General features: G+C 40.5%; 1 protein-coding gene across 2 annotated transcripts in view; it reads left to right on the plus strand.

The window, feature by feature from the left end:
• The window catches only part of PIGN (phosphatidylinositol glycan anchor biosynthesis class N), a 356,746-nt gene that overhangs the window by 73,072 nt on the left and 260,757 nt on the right, over window positions 1-22,917 (plus strand). For both annotated transcript variants that reach the window (XM_040432195.1, XM_040432196.1), the window contains exons 11-12: window positions 12,183-12,275; window positions 22,130-22,185. In XM_040432195.1, the coding sequence (XP_040288129.1) occupies window positions 12,183-12,275; window positions 22,130-22,185 (149 nt within the window). The remainder of the gene's footprint in view (window positions 1-12,182; window positions 12,276-22,129; window positions 22,186-22,917) is intronic.

Consider the following 22,917-nt stretch of genomic DNA (forward strand, 5'->3'; position numbering starts at 1 on the left):
ATTGTAATGCGTTTTGCACTCGCGTGAGAAAAATCGCACATGTTTGGTACCCAAACCCGAACTTCCTCACAGAAGTTCGGGCTTGGGATCGGTGTTCTGCAGATTGTATTATTTTCCCTTATAACATGGTTATAATGGAAAATAATAGCATTCTGAATACAGAATGCACAGTAAAACATCGCTGGAGGGGTTAAAAAAAATATATATAATCATTTAACTCACCCTAGTCCACTTGCTCGCATAGCCCGGCATCTGCTTCTCTCCCCTTTACTGAATAGGACTTGTGGTGAGCATTAATTATAGCTCAAGGACCTGTGATGATGTCACTCGGGTCATCACATGGTACGTCACATGATCTTTTACTATGGTGATTCACCATGGTAAAAGATCATGTGACGTACCATGTGATGACCGGAGTGACGTCATCACAGGTCCTTGAGCTATAATTAATGCTCACCACAGGTCCTATTCAGTAAAGGGGAGAGAAGCAGATTTCGGGCTATGCGAGCAAGTGGACTAAGGTGAGTTAAATGATTTATTTATTTATTTTAACCCCTCCAGCGATGTTTTACTGTGCATTCTGTATTCAGAATGCTATTATTTTCCCTTATAACCATGTTATAAGGGAAAATAATAATGATCGGGTCTCCATCCCGATCGTCTCCTAGCAACCATGCGTGAAAATCGCACCGCATCCGCACTTGCTTGCGGATACTTGCGATTTTCACGCAACCCCATTCATTTCTATGGGGCTTGCGTTACGTGAAAAACGCACAGAGGAGCATGCTGCGATTTTCACGCAACGCACAAGTGATGCATGAAAATCACCGCTCATGTGAACAGCCCCATAGAAATTAATGGGTCAGGATTCCGTGCGGATGCTGTGCGTTCACCTCCCGCAACGCATCCTCACGGAAAACTCGCTCGTGTGAAAGGGGCCTAAAGGTGCTTTTACCTATTTTAATGTTGGTGGTCTATTCTCAGGATCAATATCTGATCAGTCGGGGCTTGATACCCCGCACCCCCACCAGTCAACTGTTCTGCAGTAGCTGTGTTGGCGAAACTACACTGGTACTACTACTAGTACTACTGGTAACTGCGGCGCTGCTCCCGTTCACTTCAATGAGAGCAACACTGCAGTTACCTGCTCTGTACCAGAATCTCTGAAAACCCCTTTAAAGGAACCGGTTACCATAAAATGCAGTGCAATCTGCAGGCAGCATGGTGCAGAGCAGGAGGACCTGAGAGACTGATACATAATTTTCAGGGGGAAAATTCAGCAAAATTTGTAATTCATTAAAATATCTGGTCTTTCTGAGCTCAGCAGTCAAGTGGGATGTTTGATCAGTGACTGACAGCATTCTTTGTATACGTAGATAGCTGCTAATCGCTGATCAGACTGCTCACGTACCTACTGAGCTCAGATAAGGGTAGTGATTTAATGAATCAATTCAGTTTTTCTGGATCTTTTCCCATAAAACCGTATATCGATCCTCTCAGCCCCTAATGCTATATAACATGCTGCCTGCAGATTACTCTCCATTTCGTGGTGACAGCTTTTCTTTAACCCTTAGAGGACCCTGCGATTTTTTTCTTTTTTGCATTTTCATTTTCACTCCTCACCTTCCCAGAGCCATAACTTTTTTTTTATTTTTCCATTCACAACATAGCTGTATAAGGGCTTGTTTTTTTTGTGGGACAAGTTGTACTTTCTAATGGCACCATTTAATATTTGCATATGAAGTAGTGGGGAGCTGGAAACAAATTCCAAATGGCAAGTTTTTATGGCATTCCCTATGTGGTAAAATTGGCCCGTTACCTTTATTCTACAGGTCAGTATGATTACAACGATACCACACTTGTATAGTTTTTCTTGTGTTTTAATGCTGATTTTTTTTTTTAAATATATATATATTTTTGGTTTTATTGCCATATTCTAACCCCTATAACTTTTTGGGAGTTATGTTTATGGAGCTGTGTGAGGGCTCCTTTTTTGCAGGGAAATCTGTTATTTTCAGTGATTTTAATTTTTTTTTAGGGAGGTAAAGTGACCTTTTAATAGTACAGGCATTTTTGGACGCGACAATGCCTATGATTTTTTAAAAGTTGTTTATTTTTATTTTGACTTTGAGGAAAGAAGGGTGATTTGAACTTTTTTATACATTTTTTTTTTTTACTTTTTTAACTTTTTTTTTGTCACCCTAGGTGACTATAACTAGTAATCATCAGATTGTTGATTGTGTTTTGTGATGGATATTCATCACAGAAAACACAATTTACTGTATTCCAATAAGTGCTGCTGGCCTGTATTGGAATATACCAGTGATAAGTATCAGAGCCTGCTTGAGGCTCTGTGCTATCACGGGCATATTACAGCTTCCCTGATCTCAGACGATCACATTTCACCATGGCATCTGAGGAGTTAATTGTCTGTGATCAGCCTTATCGCTGGCGCCATCTTTAAAGTGATGACTTTCCCCATATAAGTACGGCCACGTATACCTGACCGACTGGAACTTCCCTAACCTGAACTGACTGCATCGTAGTGATTTATGATGTAAGCACAGTACAATAGACCCGTGATCCGATAGAAACTGACTATGAAGGGTGATTTGAACTTTTTTATACATTTTTTTTTTTTACTTTTTTAACTTTTTTTTTGTCACCCTAGGTGACTATAACTAGTAATCATCAGATTGTTGATTGTGTTTTGTGATGGATATTCATCACAGAAAACACAATTTACTGTATTCCAATAAGTGCTGCTGGCCTGTATTGGAATATACCAGTGATAAGTATCAGAGCCTGCTTGAGGCTCTGTGCTATCACGGGCATATTACAGCTTCCCTGATCTCAGACGATCACATTTCACCATGGCATCTGAGGAGTTAATTGTCTGTGATCAGCCTTATCGCTGGCGCCATCTTTAAAGTGATGACTTTCCCCATATAAGTACGGCCACGTATACCTGACCGACTGGAACTTCCCTAACCTGAACTGACTGCATCGTAGTGATTTATGATGTAAGCACAGTACAATAGACCCGTGATCCGATAGAAACTGACTATGACGCAGTCAGTTTGGTTCATGAGAGCTGCAGTCAGTCCGGGAGATGCGGCCGGCACATGGGCTATGTTTCTCTGATTTGCATGGCCTCAGTGATATACGGCATGTGACCAATGATTGCTTGCAGTAGTTCAGAACATCACCGCCATATCCACAATAATAGATTACTGGTTGTACCCTGGGGAGAGGATGGAGCGGCGGCACTCGATCAGAGGGTCCTGGGAAGGTGAATACAAGTGCTTTTATTATTTTATCAGGCCCCAGGAAGTTTGCCTCAGGCAGAAATAAAAACAGAACATGGATGACCCCTTTTAACATACAGGTGATAAAACCAATATGTACACCTAAAAACTGATACTACGAGGTATGACTAAATAACAGAACAGTTTTTAATAGAATTCCCTTTTTATTTAGTCCCTTATATAAAATATAGAAGGCTGATTATAAAGTCTATGATGCAGTCTCTCACTAATGTGCATGTCTCATGGGATATACTTGCCGATGTGACTGGTGCTTTGTACAGTACGTAACTGGTATAACAATGTGGAACATGCTGTTACTTTATTATTTATTAATAATCTCTCTGCTGGTTTACTTCGGATGGATTCTGTAAAATACACTTTATTATTTTTCTCCGCTTACATTGGACGTGTCGGATTTAGCTGTAATGGCATATGTTACTAAGAAAGCATTTGGTGTGCAACAAGGGAATGCTGCTTTGTTTCTTAGGCTACTTTCACACTAGTGCAACCTTCTCCGGCAGGGTGTTCCGGCGGAGGAACAGCCTGCCAGATCCGTGCTACCACTAGTGGACTGTGCCGGAAGTCTGCTGCGGCCCCGTTCACTATAATGGGGGAGGGCACAGCAAACATGGCGAGAGGCGCCAAAATAAAACTACGACATGCTTTTTTATTCAGGTTTTGAGATCTGGTAGAAACTGGAATTAAACGGATCAAGTTTGTCCCCATTCATTCAGTCATTCATTGTCAATAGGGACAAAACTGATCAGGATGCATCAGTATGCATCAGTTCAGTTCAGTTGTGTTTTAGGGCTGGACACAAAACCGCTAGAAGCAGCGTTTTTGTGTCTGGCTTGCAGAACTGAACAAACCTGATGAGGCATGAAAATCAATGTATGTCAATGGTGCATGATCCTTTTTTTTATTTTTTCCAGCCAAAACGGATGTGTTAGATGGAATGGATCCTTTTAATTCAGGTTTTGAGATCCAAAACCTGAATTAAAACGGAGATGTGAGAGTAGCCTTAAAGTATACCTGAGTTTTCAAAAAAGTTTGCATAATGGATGTGCTTCTTTGTACAATCATAACTGTGAAGGAATAGTTATGTTTGGTCTACCCTAATGTTTTTTCAGGCATATTATTTCTTGTTTCTGCTGCACAGCTAGCTGCATTTCACTCAGAAGCAGGAGGCGTCTCCTTTCTGCCGGCATTGTACTGCTGCGACATCCTTCCCTTACTTCCTACTACGTTTATTTTCAGCTCGGGAGCTCACAGAACAGATAATGAGGGACAAATCGCACTTACAGACACACAGGAGGCTCCTGTGATGTTCAGAGGTTGTGTAGATGCAGTTGTTTTATTAGGCTCCCAATCTCAGCTAGCTCTGACCCCCCCCCCCCCCCCCCCCCCCCCCCCACTTCCTCTCAGCCATCTTCTGACTCTCTGTTAGCAGGGATTGGTCGTGTCTGCAAACAGGTAGTGGACTGCAACCCAGATTTCATTGGGATCTTTTAGAAAATGGTTCTTTCGTGCTGGTTGTGATTCTATTGTTCAATCAAGAAGGTAGTATGAATTGACACAGAGGAAACTTCAGTGTTATGGATGCTCACTTGAGATGAGATCATGTTAAGGACTTCATTTGGTTTGATGCAGGGTAGGCTGGGGTGCACAGTCAAAGGGATTCCCTGGTCTTCACCCTAGAACCGCACAAGGCAGTTTGGACTTGGCTGTTGGGGAATCCATTTGTGACAGTCTCTTCGATTAGTCAAATAAATGGCAGTCGGTGCAAAAATGAAGAAGTAGTCATACTGAAAGCTGGAGGCCGATAACAGAAATGTCAAATAGGAGGATGAAATTAAAGTGTGGTTAGCAGCAAACCAAGGGGTCAAATACCAGAGGATTAACTAGGTGAGCTCGCGCCAAATGCAGTGGTTGCCAGCTATATAATTCAGCAGACACCTGCCAACAGTTACTGGGATTGCTGATGTCTTTGATCCTGGTCAATTAACCCCTAAGATGCCATTTTCAATAGTGACTAGAATCTATCTATCTGGAGCTCCATGGTGAAATTGCAGGGCTTATGGTGGTTGATATGACAGACTAGGGCTCTGTGAAGGCTCCCAGGCCTGTCATAGCGAGCTGTTGGCAAAGCTAGTTTGAAGGCATGGCCTAACAGGCAGTCTGTCAGAATCCCATAGATTTCAGCAATATTCTATTGCAGACTATAATACAAGCAACCACTCTAAGGGGACCAAAAAGTATAGTGAAAAATATATAAAAACAAATAAAAAAAACACCAGAAATATTAAAGGGAGTCTGTCACCAAAATTTGACAATATAAACTGCTTACGTGGCGCTCTAGCACAACTACACAAGATTCCAATGGTTCCTTTGTTGTATTCTTCTGACTTTCACCAGCTGAAAAAACATAGTTTTATCTATATGCAAATGAGGGCTCGCAAGTGCCCAGGGGCAGGGTTCTTGTTGTAGGTGCCCAGGCTGCTCTGCCTTCTTTTCATATTACCCCTCCCCAGCCTCTTGCTGGTCCCGCCCTATAAGGCTTTTTCATCATCCCAAGTACCGGCCGAGATCCGGTGTGTGCGCAGTTCAGCGCCGGCCCGGGCATACGCACTACGATTCCCATTGTAGGGAGCGGCATCGCTTCATGTTGTGCACATGCGCCGGCGGACCGGAAGCAAGCAGGGAGACTGGAGGCAAGCCGAGCAAGAGAAAGGTAAGTATATCCACATTGCAGTGCGCATGCCCGGGCCGGCGGGGAACTGCGCACGCGCCGGATCTCGGCCGGTACTTGGGATGATGAAACATCCTTATAGGGCGAGACCAGCAAGAGGCTGGGGAGGCGTAATATGAAAAGAATGCAGAGCAGCCTGGGCACCTAAAACCAGAACGCTGCCCCTGGGCACTTGCGAGCCCTCATTTGCATATAGATAAAACTATGTTTATTCAGCTGGTGAAAGTCAGAAGAATACAACAAAGGTACCATTGGAATCTTGTGTAGTTGTGCTAGAGCGCCACGTAAGCAGTTTATATTGTAAAATTTTGGTGACAGACTCCCTTTAAAAATTCAAATTACCTTTCCAAATGTTACACATAAAAATAAACAATTGAAAACTAACCCCTTGTACCCCGGGCCAGTTTTCACTCTCCTGCCCAGGCCATTCTTTGCAAATCTGACATGTGTCACTTTATGTGGTAATAACTTTGGAACACTTTTACTTATCCAAGCCATTCTGAGATCGTTTTCTCGTGACAAATTGTACTTCATGACAGTCATAAATTTGAGTCAAAGTATTTCATCTTTATTTATGAAAAAATCAGAAATTTACCAAAAAGTGTGAAGAATTCGCAATTTTCTAAATTTTAATTTCTCTGCTTTTAAAACAAAGTGTTAGATAATAAAATATTTATTACTTAACATTCCCCATATGTCTACTTTATATTGGCATTATTTTGTGTCATTTTATTTTATTAGGTCGTTAGAAGGCTTAGAATTTTAGAAGCAATTCTTAAAATTTTTAAGAGAATTTCCAAAACCCACTTTTTAAAGGGGTTGTCTCACTTCAGTAAGTGGGATTTATCATGTAGAGAAAGTTAATACAAGGCACTTACTAATGTGCTGTTATTATCCATATTGCTTCCTTTGCTGGCTGGATTACTTTTTCTTGCAACTGTATGTGATGGAAAAATGATGTGAACCCTTTGGAATGCTATGGATTTCTGCACAAATTGGTCATAAAATGTGATATGGTCTTCATAGAAGTCACAACAATAGACTATCACAGTCTAAACTAATAACACACAAAGAATTAAATGTTACCATGTTTTTATTGAACACACCATGTAAACATTCACAGTGCAGGTGGAAAAAGTATGTGAACCCTTGGATTTAATAACTGGTTGAACCTTCTTTTGGCAGCAATAACTTCAACCAAACGTTTCCTGTAGTTGCAGATCAGACGTGCACAACGGTCAGGGGTAATTCTTGACCATTCCTCTTTACAGAACTGTTTCAGTTCAGCAATATTCTTGGGATGTCTGGTGTGAATCGCTTTCTTGAGGTCATGCTACAGCATCTCAATCGGGTTGAGGTCAGGACTCTGACTGGGCCACTCCAGAAGGCGTATTTTCTTCTGTTTAAGCCATTCTGTTGTTGATTTACTTCTATGCTTTGGGTCCTTGTCCTGTTGCAACACCCATCTTCTGTTGAGCTTCAGCTGGTGGACAGATGGCCTTAAGTTCTACTGCAAAATGTCTTGATAACCTTGGGAATTTATTTTTCCTTCGATGATAGCAATCCGTCCAGGCCCTGATGCAGCAAAGCAGCCCCAAACCATGATGCCCCCACCACCATACTTCACAGTTGGGATGAGGTTTTGATGTTGGTGTGCTGTGCCTCTTTTTCTCCACACATAGTGTTGTGTGTTTCTTCCAAACAACTCAACTTTGGTTTCATCTGTCCACAGAATATTTTGCCAGTACTGCTGTGGAACATCAAGGTGCTCTTGTGCAAACTGTAAACGTGGAGCAATGTTTTTTTTGGACAGCAGTGGCTTCCCCTGTGGTATCCTCCCATGAAATCCATTCTTGTTTAGTGTTTTACGTATCGTAGATTCGCTAACAGGGATGTTAGCATATGCCAGAGACTTTTGTAAGTCTTTAGCTGACACTCTAGGATTCTGCCTCACCTCATTGAGCAGTCTGCGCTGTGCTCTTGCAGTCATCTTTACAGGACGGCCACTCCTAGGGAGAGTAGCAGCAGTGCTGAACTTTCTCCATTTATAGACAATTTGTCTTACCGTGGACTGATGAACAGCAAGGCTTTTGGAGATACTTTTATAACCCTTTCCAGCTTTATGCAAGTCAACAATTCTTAATCATAGGTCTTCTGAGAGCTCTTTTGTGCGAGGCATCATTCACATCAGGCAATGCTTCTTGTGAAAAGCAAAGCCAGAGCTGGTGTGTGTTTTTTATAGGGCAGCTGTAACCAACACCTCCAATCTCATCTCATTGATTGGACTCTAGTTGGCTGACACTTCACTCCAATTAGCTCTTGGAGATGTCATTAATCTAGGGGTTCACATACTTTTTCCACCTGCACTGTGAATGTTTACATGGTGTGTTCAATAAAAACATGGTAACATTTAATTCTTTGTGTGTTATTAGTTTAAGCAGACTGTGATTGTCTATTGTTGTGACTTATATTAAGATCAGATCACGTTTGATGACCAATTTGTGCAGAAATCCATGTCATTCCAAAGGGTTCACATACTTTTTCTTGCAACTGTATACACTGCTCATTTCCATGGTTACAGACCTCCCTGGAATCCATCAGTGGTGGTCGTGCTGACACACCATAGGCAAAAGCGTCAGCATCTCTGGTGGCGGGGACCATGGGAGAACACATAGGCTGGTGCATTTTCCTATATTGTGCAAGCACGACCACCGCTCATAGATTGCAGGGTGGTCTGTAACCATGGAAGCGAGCATGTATAATGTGATGGAAAAATGAATCCCTACAGCAAAGGAAGAAATATGGACAATCACAATTATTACTAAGTGCGTTGTATTAACTTTCTCTACTTGATAAATGCCACTTGCTGAAGTGAGACAACCCCTTTTAAGGACCAGTTCAGGTCTGAATTCACTTTGTGGGGCATACATAGTAGAAACCACCCATAAATGACCCCATTTTAGAATAAACACCGTCAAGTCACTCAAAACTGTTTTACAAACTTTGTTAACCCTTTAGGTGTTCCACAAGAATTAAAGGAAAATGGAGATGAAATTTCTAAATTTACCTTTTTTGGCATTTGCCATTTTAATCCATTTTTTTTCTTTAACACATCGAGGGTTAACAGCCAAACAAAACTCAATATCTATTACCCCAATTCTGTTAGTTAGCAAAAACACCCCATATGTGGTCGTAAACTGACGTAAGGGCACACGGCAGGGCGCAGAAGAAAAAGAGCGTCGTATGGTTTTTGAAAGCAGATTTTGCTGTCCCATTTGAAGCACCCCTGATGCACCCCTACAGTAGAAACTCCCAAAAAGTGACCCCTTTTGGGATAAGGTGACAGTTTTATTGGTACTATTTTGGGGTGCATATGACTTTTAAATGCTCTATATTACGTTTTTTGTTAGGCAAGGTAACCAAAAAATGGCTGTTTTGGCACTGTTTTTAATTTTTGTTTTTTACAACGTTCATCTGACAAGTTCGATCATGTGCTATTTTTTATAAAGTAGGTTGCTACGGACGTGATAATATCAAATATTTCTACTTTGTTTGGTTCAGTTTTACAAAATAAAGCATTTTTGAAAATAAATAGTTTTTGGGTCTCCATTTTCTGAACGCCATATTTTTTTTATTTTTCTGCCGATCGTCTTGTGCAGGGGCTAGTTTTTTGCAGGAAGAGGTGACCTTTTTATTGGTACCATTTTTGGGTACATATGATTTTTTTGATCATTCGCTATTACACTTTGAGGCAAGGTGACCAAGAAATTGGTTGTTTTGGCACAGTTTTTATTTATTTATTTTTACAGCGTTCACCTGAGGGGTTAGGTAATATGACATTTTTTTTAGAGCAGGTCGTTACAGACATGACAATATCTAATATCTATACTTTTTTACACAATAAAAATTATGTTTTAGTGTCTCCTTAGGCTGAGAGCCATAGCTTTTTAAATTTTTGGCCGATTGTCTTAGGTAGGGTCTAATTTTTGCGGGATGAGGTGACGGTTTGATTGGTACCATTTTGGGGGGCATACGCCTTTTTGATTGCTTGTTGCACTTTTTGTGATGTAAGGTGAAAAAAATTGCTTTTTTTGGTACTGTTTTTATTTTATTTTGTTTGTGGTGTTCACCTGAGGGGTTAGTTCATGTGATATTTTTATAGAGCTGGTTGTTACGGACATGGTGATATTTAATATGTCTACTTTTTTATTTATTTTACTTTAACACAATAATAGCATTTTTGAAACAAAAAAATAATGTTTTAGTGTGTCCATATTCTGAGAGCTATAGTTTTTTTTTTTTTTTTTGGGCGATTCTCTTATGTAGGGCTCGTTTTGCAGGATGAGGTGACCATTTTATTAGTACCATTTTGGGGGGCATACGCCTTTTTGATCCATTGGTGTAATTTTTGTGATCTAAGGTGACAAAACTGGCTTTTTTTGACACAGTTTGTATTTATTTTTTTACAGTGATTATCGGACGTGGTGGATCATGTGATATATTTATAGAGCGGTCGTTACAGACGCTGCGATACCTAATATGTGGGTTTTTTCTTTTATTTTTCTATTTTTTTGTATAAAATCAGGGGAAAGGGGTGGTTTTTTTAATTTATTTTTTTACTTGAATCTTTATTTAATTTATTTTTTTTAAACTTTATTTCTGTCACAGTCTGGGACTTCAACTTTTGGGGGTCTAATCACCTCTGCAATGCATTACAATACATCTGTATTGTAATGCATTGTCTATTAGTGTATTACACTGATAAATACCATAAGGCTCCATTCACACGTCTCTATAATGGGTCCACATCCGTTCCGCAAATTGCAGAATGGGTACTGACCCATTCATTCTCTATAGGGATGGAATAGATGCAGAGAGCACACTATGTGCTCTCCACATCCGCATTTCCAGGGTGCGCCCCTGATCTTCTGGTCCGCAGCTCCGGAAAAAAATAGAACATGTCCTATTCTTGTCCGCAATTGCGGACAAGAATAGTCAGTTGTATGGGGGTGCTGGCTGGGTGTATTGCGGATCCGCAATGAACTACGGATGTCTGAATGGATCCTTACAGGTTGCCTAGGAGACCCAGCAAACCCTTTGTATGACGTGGTCAGCGCTGACAGCTGTATAGAAGTGGTTAATCCGCCAGCTTCAGCTTTTACAGTGACTGCTGGGCCCCCGAAGTGATCGGGTAGGCACCTGTGCGGCGCCCGCCCGATCACCATGACGTAATAGTACGTCAAAATGCGGCAAGTCGTCTTCCGTCATAATGTACTATTACGTCATGTGTCAGGAAGGGGTTAAACATCATTGGTATTGCCACAACCAAAAATGACAGACTTAATAAAATATAAAAATATTGTGCGCAGTGAATGCCATAACGGACAAAAGCCATTTTGCTGTTTTTTTTTTGGTCACACTGTCCCTCCACAAAAAAAAAAAAAAGTGATGAAAATCTGTATGAACTCCAAAATGGTACCAATAAAAACTACAGCTTGCCCCACAAAAAAATAATCCCTTACACAGCTCTGTAGACATCACACTGAGCCAACCGGAATCCTTCTCCGTACTGATGAGGGGCAAGCAGGGGCGGATTGGCCATAGACCTTACAGGGGAATTGCCTGGGCCCTCCTCATGGCCGGCCAGTGGAAGTTTTTGGGGATGTATTTTGTGCTAATGGCAGCAAGATTTTCTGATGGACTGTGGTATTTGGTCTGTTGGGGTGGTATAATGTGCCACAATATGGTATTGCTGGCCCTGCCTTCCATCAATTTGGCCCCAACTACAAAACGAGGCCACTTTTAGTATTTTTTCCAGGGTCACTTTAAGTTCCCAGTTCGCTCCTGGGGGTAAGCACCCCGAAACAGCTGTCTACAGATGGATATCTGGCCTGGCTATATTCCCTTGTCCAATACCAAGGCTTGTTATCATTTGCAATGACAGTAATAAGAGAGAGGTTTCATATTAAAGGTTGATGCAACATTTGAGGTTATCTTTTTTTTTTTTTTTTTTTCTCTCTTATTTCATTCTACTAGAAAATCTTGCTGGTTGTTTTACTGTCTTAAGTAGTGTGATTAATGAAGTGAACTACGCTCACATCCTTCTCCTGTGTTATTGCTTGCAGGGAATTTTGCCTGTGGAGTATATTAACAGCAGTAATCTCTTTAAAGCGGAGAGTATGCTTACTAATGCTTTCCAGATTCTGGAGCAGTTCAAGGTAAGTAATTATTGTTTAGAGGGCCTGTCTAATATTCATATTCTGTGGACTAAGAAGATAAATACCGAGAGGAAGGTGTCAACCCTAACAAATTACATCAGCATCTTATTATTTTATACTCATTTTATTGAGCAGTGAACAATACACACAACACGTACACAGCATATCTAGAGCTGTAACTGGGTCTAGTAAAGTGCAGTGGCGTCAGGCATACATTTCATAGGGTACAAGGCAAGAGAAATAATGACATTACATTAAACACTAATGAACCCATCAAACATATGGGTAAGCCCTACACATTGAAATAAGTGTTCAGCAAAGCAAGAGAGTTAAAGAAGGTGATTTCTAACAGATGGGATCTACACTGTCACACTTGCCTCTCCTGGGCTTTTGGCCTACAAAATTTCAGAGCAATGTAGAATCCAGCTATATCACACTCTGATTAAAAGTCCTGGGCAGATGGGCAGGAGTACTTGGTCCAAAAAGGAGTAGCCATTCCCCCAAATGTACCATACAAAAAACAGTTAGACCAGCACCTCCAAACAGGATAAAAAAGGGGTTCAGGTGCACGCCACCATAGCGGCAAAGCAAAAACAATCAAGAACTACAAGTAGCAGCACAGTGCTTTATGTACAAAGACACATGCAAACACTATAAACGTGAATAAATGTAAACTGCATTACTGCTATACTTACTATATGAAAAGTAGAAGCTCTTTGAGCACATAGTTGATCGGGCCCATCTACCAGCGACAAGGTGGATTCCAACGAGTGGGACCTACACTATAAGACTTGGGCTCTTGTAGCATTTTGGGCAATGTAGAATCCAGCTATATTACACTGATTAAAAGCCCTGGGCAGATGGGTGGGAGTGCATGATCGAAAAAAGGGCAGGGGTGCATGGTCCAAAACTCCTGGCAATGCTGCCGAGCACTGTGTCCTCTTTAGTGTTTACCTGCTTTTCTTTGCAATGGTGAGCAGTGTAATTGCACTTCCTTTGTCCCATTCACTTGAATAGGATGGACTGTAACCCCAATTGCTCTGTACCATTCAAGTGAATGGGACGGAGGAGCTGCAATTACACTGCTCACCGCCCAGTGGGGAAGGTGCAGCTCTTTTGGGGGAAAAGATGGCTAGAAGGATGGAGGAGCGTTTAAACTAGGGACGTGGGGAGGGGGGTAATTGCATTATAGGAGGGGGAGATGCAGATAGAGACCTGGGGAGGAGTGGAAGGAGAGACTTGAACAGTTTATAAGAAAATCTGTAGGGTAAAACATATCCAAACAACTCTTAATTGTATGTATATTAATGCTAAAAGCCTGACTAATAAAACTGGTGAACTAGGGTTAGTGATGTGTGAGGAGGACTATGACATAACTGAAGTAGAAAAAATTTCTGCACACAGCTGGTTCAATTTGCCATAAATCAGTAAAGTTTATTATTCACAACTTATTTCATGTTGCATACATGATCCAGTGGATGCCCATATATCAGAGTCACATTATATAAGTACCGAATGTTTCGGCCTATATCGGCCTTCCTCAGCGGTATATGATCTGGCAGTGACGGTGGGCGGGTGCGCTGAACCTGTGGTAAAAAATAATTCAATGCTGTTAGGAGTTTGTTATAAGCCACCGAATATACCAGAGTCCAAAGAAAATCTGCTACTAAACGAGATTGATGAGGCAGCAAATCATGAGGTCATTATAATGTGGGACTTCAACAACCCAGATGTAGACTGGGAAACTGAAACCTGTAGATCTCATAAAGGAAACAGGTTCTTGGCATAGACCATTGTAATAGAGCATTACATTTCCCAACTGTTTCAGGATGCGACTAGAGGGATGGCCATACTGGACTTAGTACTAACCAATAGACCTGACAGAACAACAGATGTGCAGGTTGGGGGACACCTGGGAAATAGTGACCATAAAGTAATAACCTTCCAATTATCATTCACAAGAGTGTTTCTTCAGGGAGGCACCAAAATACCTTTAACTTCAAAAAAGTTACATTTGACCAGCTAACAGAGGCCATTGTCCTCAGTAACTGGGACAATGTCTTCAAAAATAAAAATGCAGCCACAAAATGGGATTTTTTAAAAACCATCCTAAACTCTAATTGTAAGTGGTACATACCTTATCAGAATAAAAGAGTGAGGAACAAGAAAAAAACATTGTGGATAAATAGAAATGTAAAGGAAGCAATAAATGACAAAAATAATCCATTTAAATCACTAAAACAGGAGGGCAGCAAGGAAGCATTGAAAAACCATACGGAATAAACAGAATATGTAAAAGACAAATACAAGCAGCCAAACTGGAGACAAAGAGATTAATTGCCAAAGAGAGTAAAAGTAATCCTAAAATGTTCTTCAATAATATAACTGATAAAAAGTATCAATCTGAAGGTATTGGCCCTTTACAGAGTGATGAAGGTGGAGTTGCAGAGAGCGAAGAGGAGAAAGCAAAGCTATTAAAAAAAAAATTCTCCACTGTCTTCACTGAGACAAATAAACTGTCAGATGAAATGCAGAATGTAAAAGTAAATTCCCCATTAAAAGTGGCCTGTCTGACCCAGGAAGAAGTGCAACGGTGTCTTAAAATAGACAAATTGCCCGGACCAGATGGCATACACCCCCGTATCCTAAGAGAATTAAGTAATGTCATAGACAGACCCTTTTCTCTGATATTTAAGGACTTTATATTGACAGGGAGTGATCTGCAGGATTGGTGGATAGCAAATGTGGTGCCAGTATTAAAAAAGGTAAAAAAAAAGAGCCAGAAACAATAGGCCGGTAAGTTTAACATCTGTTGTGGGTAAACTGTTTGAGGGTTTTCTAAGAGATACTATCTTGGAGTACCTCATAAATGAAAAAAGGAAACTAAAACAAGGAATTACCAAATTAAAAACAAAAGACGGAAGGTATATGGAAGAAGATAAAGAACTAGCTGACTGCCTCAATGAATACTTCTGTTCAGTTTTTACAAAGGAAAATGAAGGAAAAGGACCTCAGTTAGGAAGGAAGACTAATGAATCCTTTGATGCATGTGTCTTTACAGAGGAAGAGGTTCTAAGTCAGCTGTCTAAAATTAATACAAATAAGTCACAGGGGCCTGATGGGATACACCCAAAGCTATTAAAAGAGCTTAGCGGTGAACTAGCAAAACCATTAACAGATTTATTTAACCAATCACTGGCAACAGGAGTTGTCCCAGAAGATTGGAAATTAGCAAATGTTGTGCCGATTCACAAGAAAGGTAGTAGGGAGGAATCGGGCAACTATAGGCGAGTGAGCCTGACATCAATAGTGGGGAAATTAATGGAAACCATACTTAAGGAGAGGATTGTGGAACATCTAAAATCCCATGGATTGAAAGATGAAAAACAGCATGGGTTTACTTCAGGGAATCATGTCAAACTAATCTTATTGATTTTTTTGATTGGGTGACTAAAACCATAGATGGCGGAGGTGCAGTAGACATCGCTTATCTAGACTTTAGTAAGGCTTTTGATACTGTCCCACACAGAAGGCTTATCAATAAATTGCAGTCTTTGGGCTTGGACTCCCATATTGTTGAATGGATTAGGCAGTGGCTGAGGGACAGACAACAGAGGGTTGTAGTCAATGGAGTATATTCAGACCAAGGTCTTGTTACCAGTGGGGTACCTCAGGGATCTGTTCTGGGACCCATATTGTTTAATATCTTTATCAGCAAAATTGCAGAAGGCCTCGATGGTAAGGTGTGTCTTTTTGCTGATGACACAAAGATTTGTAACAGGGTTGATGTTCCTGGAGGGATACACCAAATGGAAAAGGATTTAGGAAAACTAGAGGAATGGTCAAAAATCTGGCAACTAAAATTTAATGTGGATAAGTGCAAAATAATGCACCTGGGGCGTAAAAACCCAAGAGCAGAATATAAAATCAGTGATACAGTCCTAACCTCAGTATCTGAGGAAAGGGATTTAGGGGTCATTATTTCAGAAGACTTAAAGGTAGGCAGACAATGTCATAGAGCATCAGGAAATGCTAGCAGAATGCTTGGGTGGGTAGGGAGAGGCATTACCAGTAGAAAGAGGGAGGTGCTCATGCCGCTCTACAGAGCACTAGTGAGACCTCATTTGGAGTATTGTGCTCAGTACTGGAGACCATATCTCCAGAAGGATATTGATACTTTGGAGAGAGTTCAGAGAAGAGCTACTAAACTGGTACATGGATTGCAGGATAAAACTTACCAGGAAAGATTAAAGGACCTTAACATGTATAGCTTGGAAGAAAGACGAGACAGAGGGGATATGATAGAAACTTTTAAATACATAAAGGGAATCAACAAGGTAAAAGAGGAGAGAATATTTAAAAGAAGAAAAACTGCTACAAGAGGACACAGTTTTAAATTAGAGGGGCAAAGGTTTAAAAGTAATATCAGGAAGTATTACTTTACTGAGAGAGTAGTGGATGCATGGAATAGCCTTCCTGCAGAAGTGGTAGCTGCAAATACAGTGAAGGAGTTTAAGCATGCATGGGATAGGCATAAGGCCATCCTTCATATAAGATAGGGCCAGGGGCTCTCCATAGTACTCAGTATATTGGGCAGACTAGATGGGCCAAATGGTTCTTATCTGCCGACACATTCTATGTTTCTATATCAGCATGGCTTCATTAGGGATCGGTCATGTCAAACTAATTTAATCAGTTTCTATGAGGAGGTAGGTTCTAGACTTAAAAAAAGTGACGAATCAATGGATGTCATATATCTGGACTTCTCCAAAGCATTTGATACTGTACCACATAAAAGGATATAAAATGAGAATGCTTGTACTGGGAGAAAACGCCTGTATGTTGGTAAGTAACTGGCTCAGTGATAGAAAACAGAGGGTGGTTATTAACGGTACACACTCAGATTGGGTCACTGTCACTAGCGGAGAACCTCAGGGGTCAGTATTGGGCCCTATTCTCCAATATATTTATTAATGATCTTGTAGAAGGCTTGCACAGTAAAATATAAATTTTTGTAGATGACACAAACTGCGTAAAGTAATTAACACGGAAGAGGACCGTATACTGCTACAGATGGATCTGGATTACATCTGGATGTAATGCGTTTTTCACTGAAGCCCCATTCACTTCTATGGCGCCAGGCCTGCGTGAAAAACGCAGAATATAGAACATGCTGCGATTCTTGCGCAACGCAGAAATGATGCTTGAAAGAAACACTCATGTGCACAGAGCCATTGAAATGAATGGGTCAGGATTCAGTGTGGGTACTGTGTAAAATTCACTCGTGTCAAAGAGGCCTTAATGAAGACCTGCCGCCACTTTTGACATGTCTGTTTTAGTAAAAAATGTTTTCCCCATGTAATAAAGATTCTGGTGCATCTTTTCTTTTTTCTTTTTTACTCGTTTTATTGAAAAGTAACAAGTTAAGGCATCAGTACAGATACAATCGTACAAGATTGTCAATATACTATACATGAGCGACGTGAACAATAAAGTTATTCCACAGTCAATGATAAATATGTATATGTGTAAAAACATCATTGTTCGTTTTATGCAATACAAATACCATACAATGTTGTTCCATCTTCTGTTATTGCTACTATAAGTAGAACGGTGTGTCCCCGCAGAGTCTGGTGCTATTCAATCAATGCTGCCAGTGGCAGACACCCGTTGACAGATTCATTTATAAACTTCTAGTAGCAATACCTGAAGAAGAGAACAACATGCAGTTATATGAAAATATGCTCCAATATTGTTATTACATGGTGAATAAAATTATTTTCTAAAACAGACCTGTCGTTGTTGTAGTGGTGACAGATCCTCTTTAACCCCTTCCTGACATCCGCCGTATATGTACAGCGGATATTGGGTCTTTAAACATGACGGTTGCTCCTTAGCGGAGTGAGCGCCATAGCTGCCGGGTGCCTGCTGTTTCACACAGCCAACTCCCGGGGCTAATGTCTGCTGATCGATTTTTTTGCCCCCAAAATCTGATATTGATGACCTATTCTGGAGATAGGTCATCAATATTAAAAGCCTAGAGAACCCCTTTAAATTAAACAAACAATAAAAAAATAAAAAAAAACATCATATGCATCGCCGCTCCATAAACACCTGTACTATTAAAATATAAAAAAAATGTGTCCCATACATTGAATGGTATAACATATTTTTTATCACATCGCCTCCCCCAAAAATATTAAATAAAAAGTGATCAAAACGTCATACCCACCCAAAAATGGTATGAATAGAAACTACAGATCGTCCCTGTACAAAAGAGCCTGTAAACATAGCTATAAAAAAAAGTAATGGGCATCAGAATATAGAGAGGAAATTTTTTTTTTCCAAAGTTTTTATTTTTTCTTTGTCTTAACAAACAAGAAAAACTATACAAAATTGGTATCACTGTAATCATTTTGACGTAGACAATTAAGGTAATTGGTCAGTTTTACCACATAATTAACACAGTAAAAAGAAAGAAAACCTAAAACTGTTGCATAATTGGATTTTGTCTACAATTGCACCCCATTTGAATTTTTTCCAGCTTCCCACTACATCATATGCAGTTTTACATGGTGGCATTAGAAAGTACAACTTGTCTCGCAAAAAACAAACCCTCATACATCTATCTGAACAGAAAAATAAAAAAAGTTATGTCTCTGGGAAGGCAGGGAGTAAAAAAAACGAAAATGCAAAAACGGAAAATTGCCATGTCATCAAGGGCTTAACTATCGGGGCTATCTTTTTAGAAAGGGATATGTTTATTAACCTACATTTTCACTGAGAATAGGAAGGTTGTAATTAATTGATGCTAGGGTATTGGATTTCACACCCATTTGTCAGTTTATTCAGAATTTCCTAGTAGTACTAACAGAGTAAGGACACAAGGGTATGTTCACACAGTATCTTTTGCCATAGAACTGTGATGTGGACACTTGGTTTCTGCCTCCTGTTCTTTTCAATGGGAGAGAGTGTGGAGGATCACAGAGTGGCAACATAAATCCATGGCCTGCGCCGATAAGGGACATGTCCATTCTCAGCGTGGCTTTAAAGGGTTTCTGTCACCCCGCAAAACTCTTTTTTTTTTTTTTTGGATAGTTAGATTCCTCATAGTGCGATATAAAAGAATATAATGCTCTTACTTACTTTCATGCGGCCGATTCTTTATAAAACGAACTTTTATAATATGTAAATGAGGGCTCTACCAGCAAGTAGGGCGTCTACTTGCTGGTAGCTGCTGCAGAAATCCGCCCCCTCGCCGTGTTGATTGACAGGGCCAGCCGTGATCTCCTCCTCCGGCCGTCCCTGTCAGTAATTCAAAAATCGCGCGCCTCGCGTCATTCGGCGCAGGCGCTCTGAGATGAGGAGGCTCGTCTCCTCAGCACTCCCTCAGTGCGCCTGCGCCGATGACGTCTTCTCTTTCGGTGATGTCATCGGCGCAGGCGCACTGAGGGAGTGCTGAGGATACGAGCCTCCTCATCTCAGAGCGCCTGCGCCGAATGACGCGAGGCGCGCGATTTTTGAATTACTGACAGGGACGGCCGCGGTGATGGACCATGTGATTGGAGCATGTGATCTGACGTCACCAAAGGTCCTTTAGCCCATAGTTCATCTTTTAAAGAACTAAAGACCGGGAGAACTATGCGAACAAGAGGAGAAGGTGAGTTAATTTTTTTTATTTTTTTTAACCCTCAATTGATCACCTACTAAGCATTCTGTTTTCGATTTTTTTGCCCCCAAAATCTGATATTGATGACCTATTCTGGAGATAGGTCATCAATATTAAAAGCCTAGAGAACCCCTTTAAATTAAACAAACAATAAAAAAATAAAAAAAAACATCATATGCATCGCCGCTCCATAAACACCTGTACTATTAAAATATAAAAAAAATGTGTCCCATACATTGAATGGTATAACATATTTTTTATCACATCGCCTCCCCCAAAAATATTAAATAAAAAGTGATCAAAACGTCATACCCACCCAAAAATGGTATGAATAGAAACTACAGATAGTCCCTGTACAAAAGAGCCTGTAAACATAGCTATAAAAAAAAGTAATGGGCATCAGAATATAGAGAGGAAATTTTTTTTTTCCAAAGTTTTTATTTTTTCTTTGTCTTAACAAACAAGAAAAACTATACAAAATTGGTATCACTGTAATCATTTTGACGTAGACAATTAAGGTAATTGGTCAGTTTTACCACATAATTAACACAGTAAAAAGAAAGAAAACCTAAAACTGTTGCATAATTGGATTTTGTCTACAATTGCACCCCATTTGAATTTTTTCCAGCTTCCCACTACATCATATGCAGTTTTACATGGTGGCATTAGAAAGTACAACTTGTCTCGCAAAAAACAAACCCTCATACATCTATCTGAACAGAAAAATAAAAAAAGTTATGTCTCTGGGAAGGCAGGGAGTAAAAAAAACGAAAATGCAAAAACGGAAAATTGCCATGTCATCAAGGGCTTAACTATCGGGGCTATCTTTTTAGAAAGGGATATGTTTATTAACCTACATTTTCACTGAGAATAGGAAGGTTGTAATTAATTGATGCTAGGGTATTGGATTTCACACCCATTTGTCAGTTTATTCAGAATTTCCTAGTAGTACTAACAGAGTAAGGACACAAGGGTATGTTCACACAGTATCTTTTGCCATAGAACTGTGATGTGGACACTTGGTTTCTGCCTCCTGTTCTTTTCAATGGGAGAGAGTGTGGAGGATCACAGAGTGGCAACATAAATCCATGGCCTGCGCCGATAAGGGACATGTCCATTCTCAGCGTGGCTTTAAAGGGTTTCTGTCACCCCGCAAAACTCTTTTTTTTTTTTTTTGGATAGTTAGATTCCTCATAGTGCAATATAAAAGAATATAATGCTCTTACTTACTTTCATGCGGCCGATTCTTTATAAAACGAACTTTTATAATATGTAAATGAGGGCTCTACCAGCAAGTAGGGCGTCTACTTGCTGGTAGCTGCTGCAGAAATCCGCCCCCTCGCCGTGTTGATTGACAGGGCCAGCCGTGATCTCCTCCTCCGGCCGTCCCTGTCAGTAATTCAAAAATCGCGCGCCTCGCGTCATTCGGCGCAGGCGCTCTGAGATGAGGAGGCTCGTCTCCTCAGCACTCCCTCAGTGCGCCTGCGCCGATGACGTCTTCTCTTTCGGTGATGTCATCGGCGCAGGCGCACTGAGGGAGTGCTGAGGATACGAGCCTCCTCATCTCAGAGCGCCTGCGCCGAATGACGCGAGGCGCGCGATTTTTGAATTACTGACAGGGACGGCCGCGGTGATGGACCATGTGATTGGAGCATGTGATCTGACGTCACCAAAGGTCCTTTAGCCCATAGTTCATCTTTTAAAGAACTAAAGACCGGGAGAACTATGCGAACAAGAGGAGAAGGTGAGTTAATTTTTTTTATTTTTTTTAACCCTCAATTGATCACCTACTAAGCATTCTGTTTTCAGAATGCTATTATTTTCCCTTATAACCATGTTATAAGGGAAAATAATACAATCTACACAACACCGAACCCAAACCTAAACTTCTGTGAAAACACATTGCACCCGCGCGATAAAAACTGAACATCGGAACGCAATCGCAGTCAAAACTGACTGCAATTGCATTCCTACTCGCGCGGGTTTGCCGCAACATACCGGGACGCATCCGGAACTAATCCGGACACGCTCGTGTGAACCCAGCCTTAGAGTTCTAAGAACTCGGTATGCTTATGTAATCTGGAATGCATGAATCTACTGACATGTCCTCTGTAAAAGCAGTATCTGGTTTGTGTTCTACTTTATACTTTTGTGTCTTTTTTAAATGTAAACCTTTTTTTTTCAGGTCAAAATGGCACAAAAAAAACTAACAACATTGTCTTTCCTGTTTTCTCCTTTTAGGTAGGTGATGTATTTTTACATGTGTACTGTTAATTTCATTTTTCAGATTTAAAGAGGACCTTTCACCACTCCGGACAAGTCTGTTTTAATAGCTTCATGCATTCCCCATGTAATAACAATTCTGGAGCATCTATTCTTATGGTTCTATGTTGTGCCATTCCTTTTTTATTTCTGCTAGAAGTTATGAATGAATTGCCAGCAGTCTGCAGTAAGGGTACAGAGGGGTGGTAACAAGTTGGGGGTGTGTACCTGCACAGTCTGAAAATTTACAGCACTGATTGGATAGAGTGAGTCTGTGCAGGTACACCCCCCCAACTGGTTACCTCCCCTCTGTACCCTTACTGCAGACTGCTAGCAATTCATTAATAACTTCTAGCAGAAATAATGAAGGAACGTCAGAACATACAGACATAATACTAGAGGCTCCAGGATTGTTATTACATGGGGAATCCATGAAGCTATTAAAACAGGTGTGTCAGGAGCTGTGAAAGGTCCTCTTTAATAGATTACCAATGTAGTATAGTTAACACTCATGATTTCTGAGATGTGTTATCTAAACTAAGCAAACACCTTCAATTGCTTTTCAATGGCTTTTGTTTCAAGATAACACGATGATTTAAGAAATTTGAGTTAAGAATTTGAGTGCTAACCCTGCTACATCTGTAGTTTATGCTCCACTTCAGGCATTGTTTAAACCAGCATTACATTTAGGGAATCAAAGCAAAAATTGTA

Source organism: Bufo bufo, chromosome 5, assembly GCF_905171765.1.
Source record: "Bufo bufo chromosome 5, aBufBuf1.1, whole genome shotgun sequence".
NCBI classification, from domain to species: Eukaryota; Metazoa; Chordata; class Amphibia; order Anura; family Bufonidae; genus Bufo; species Bufo bufo.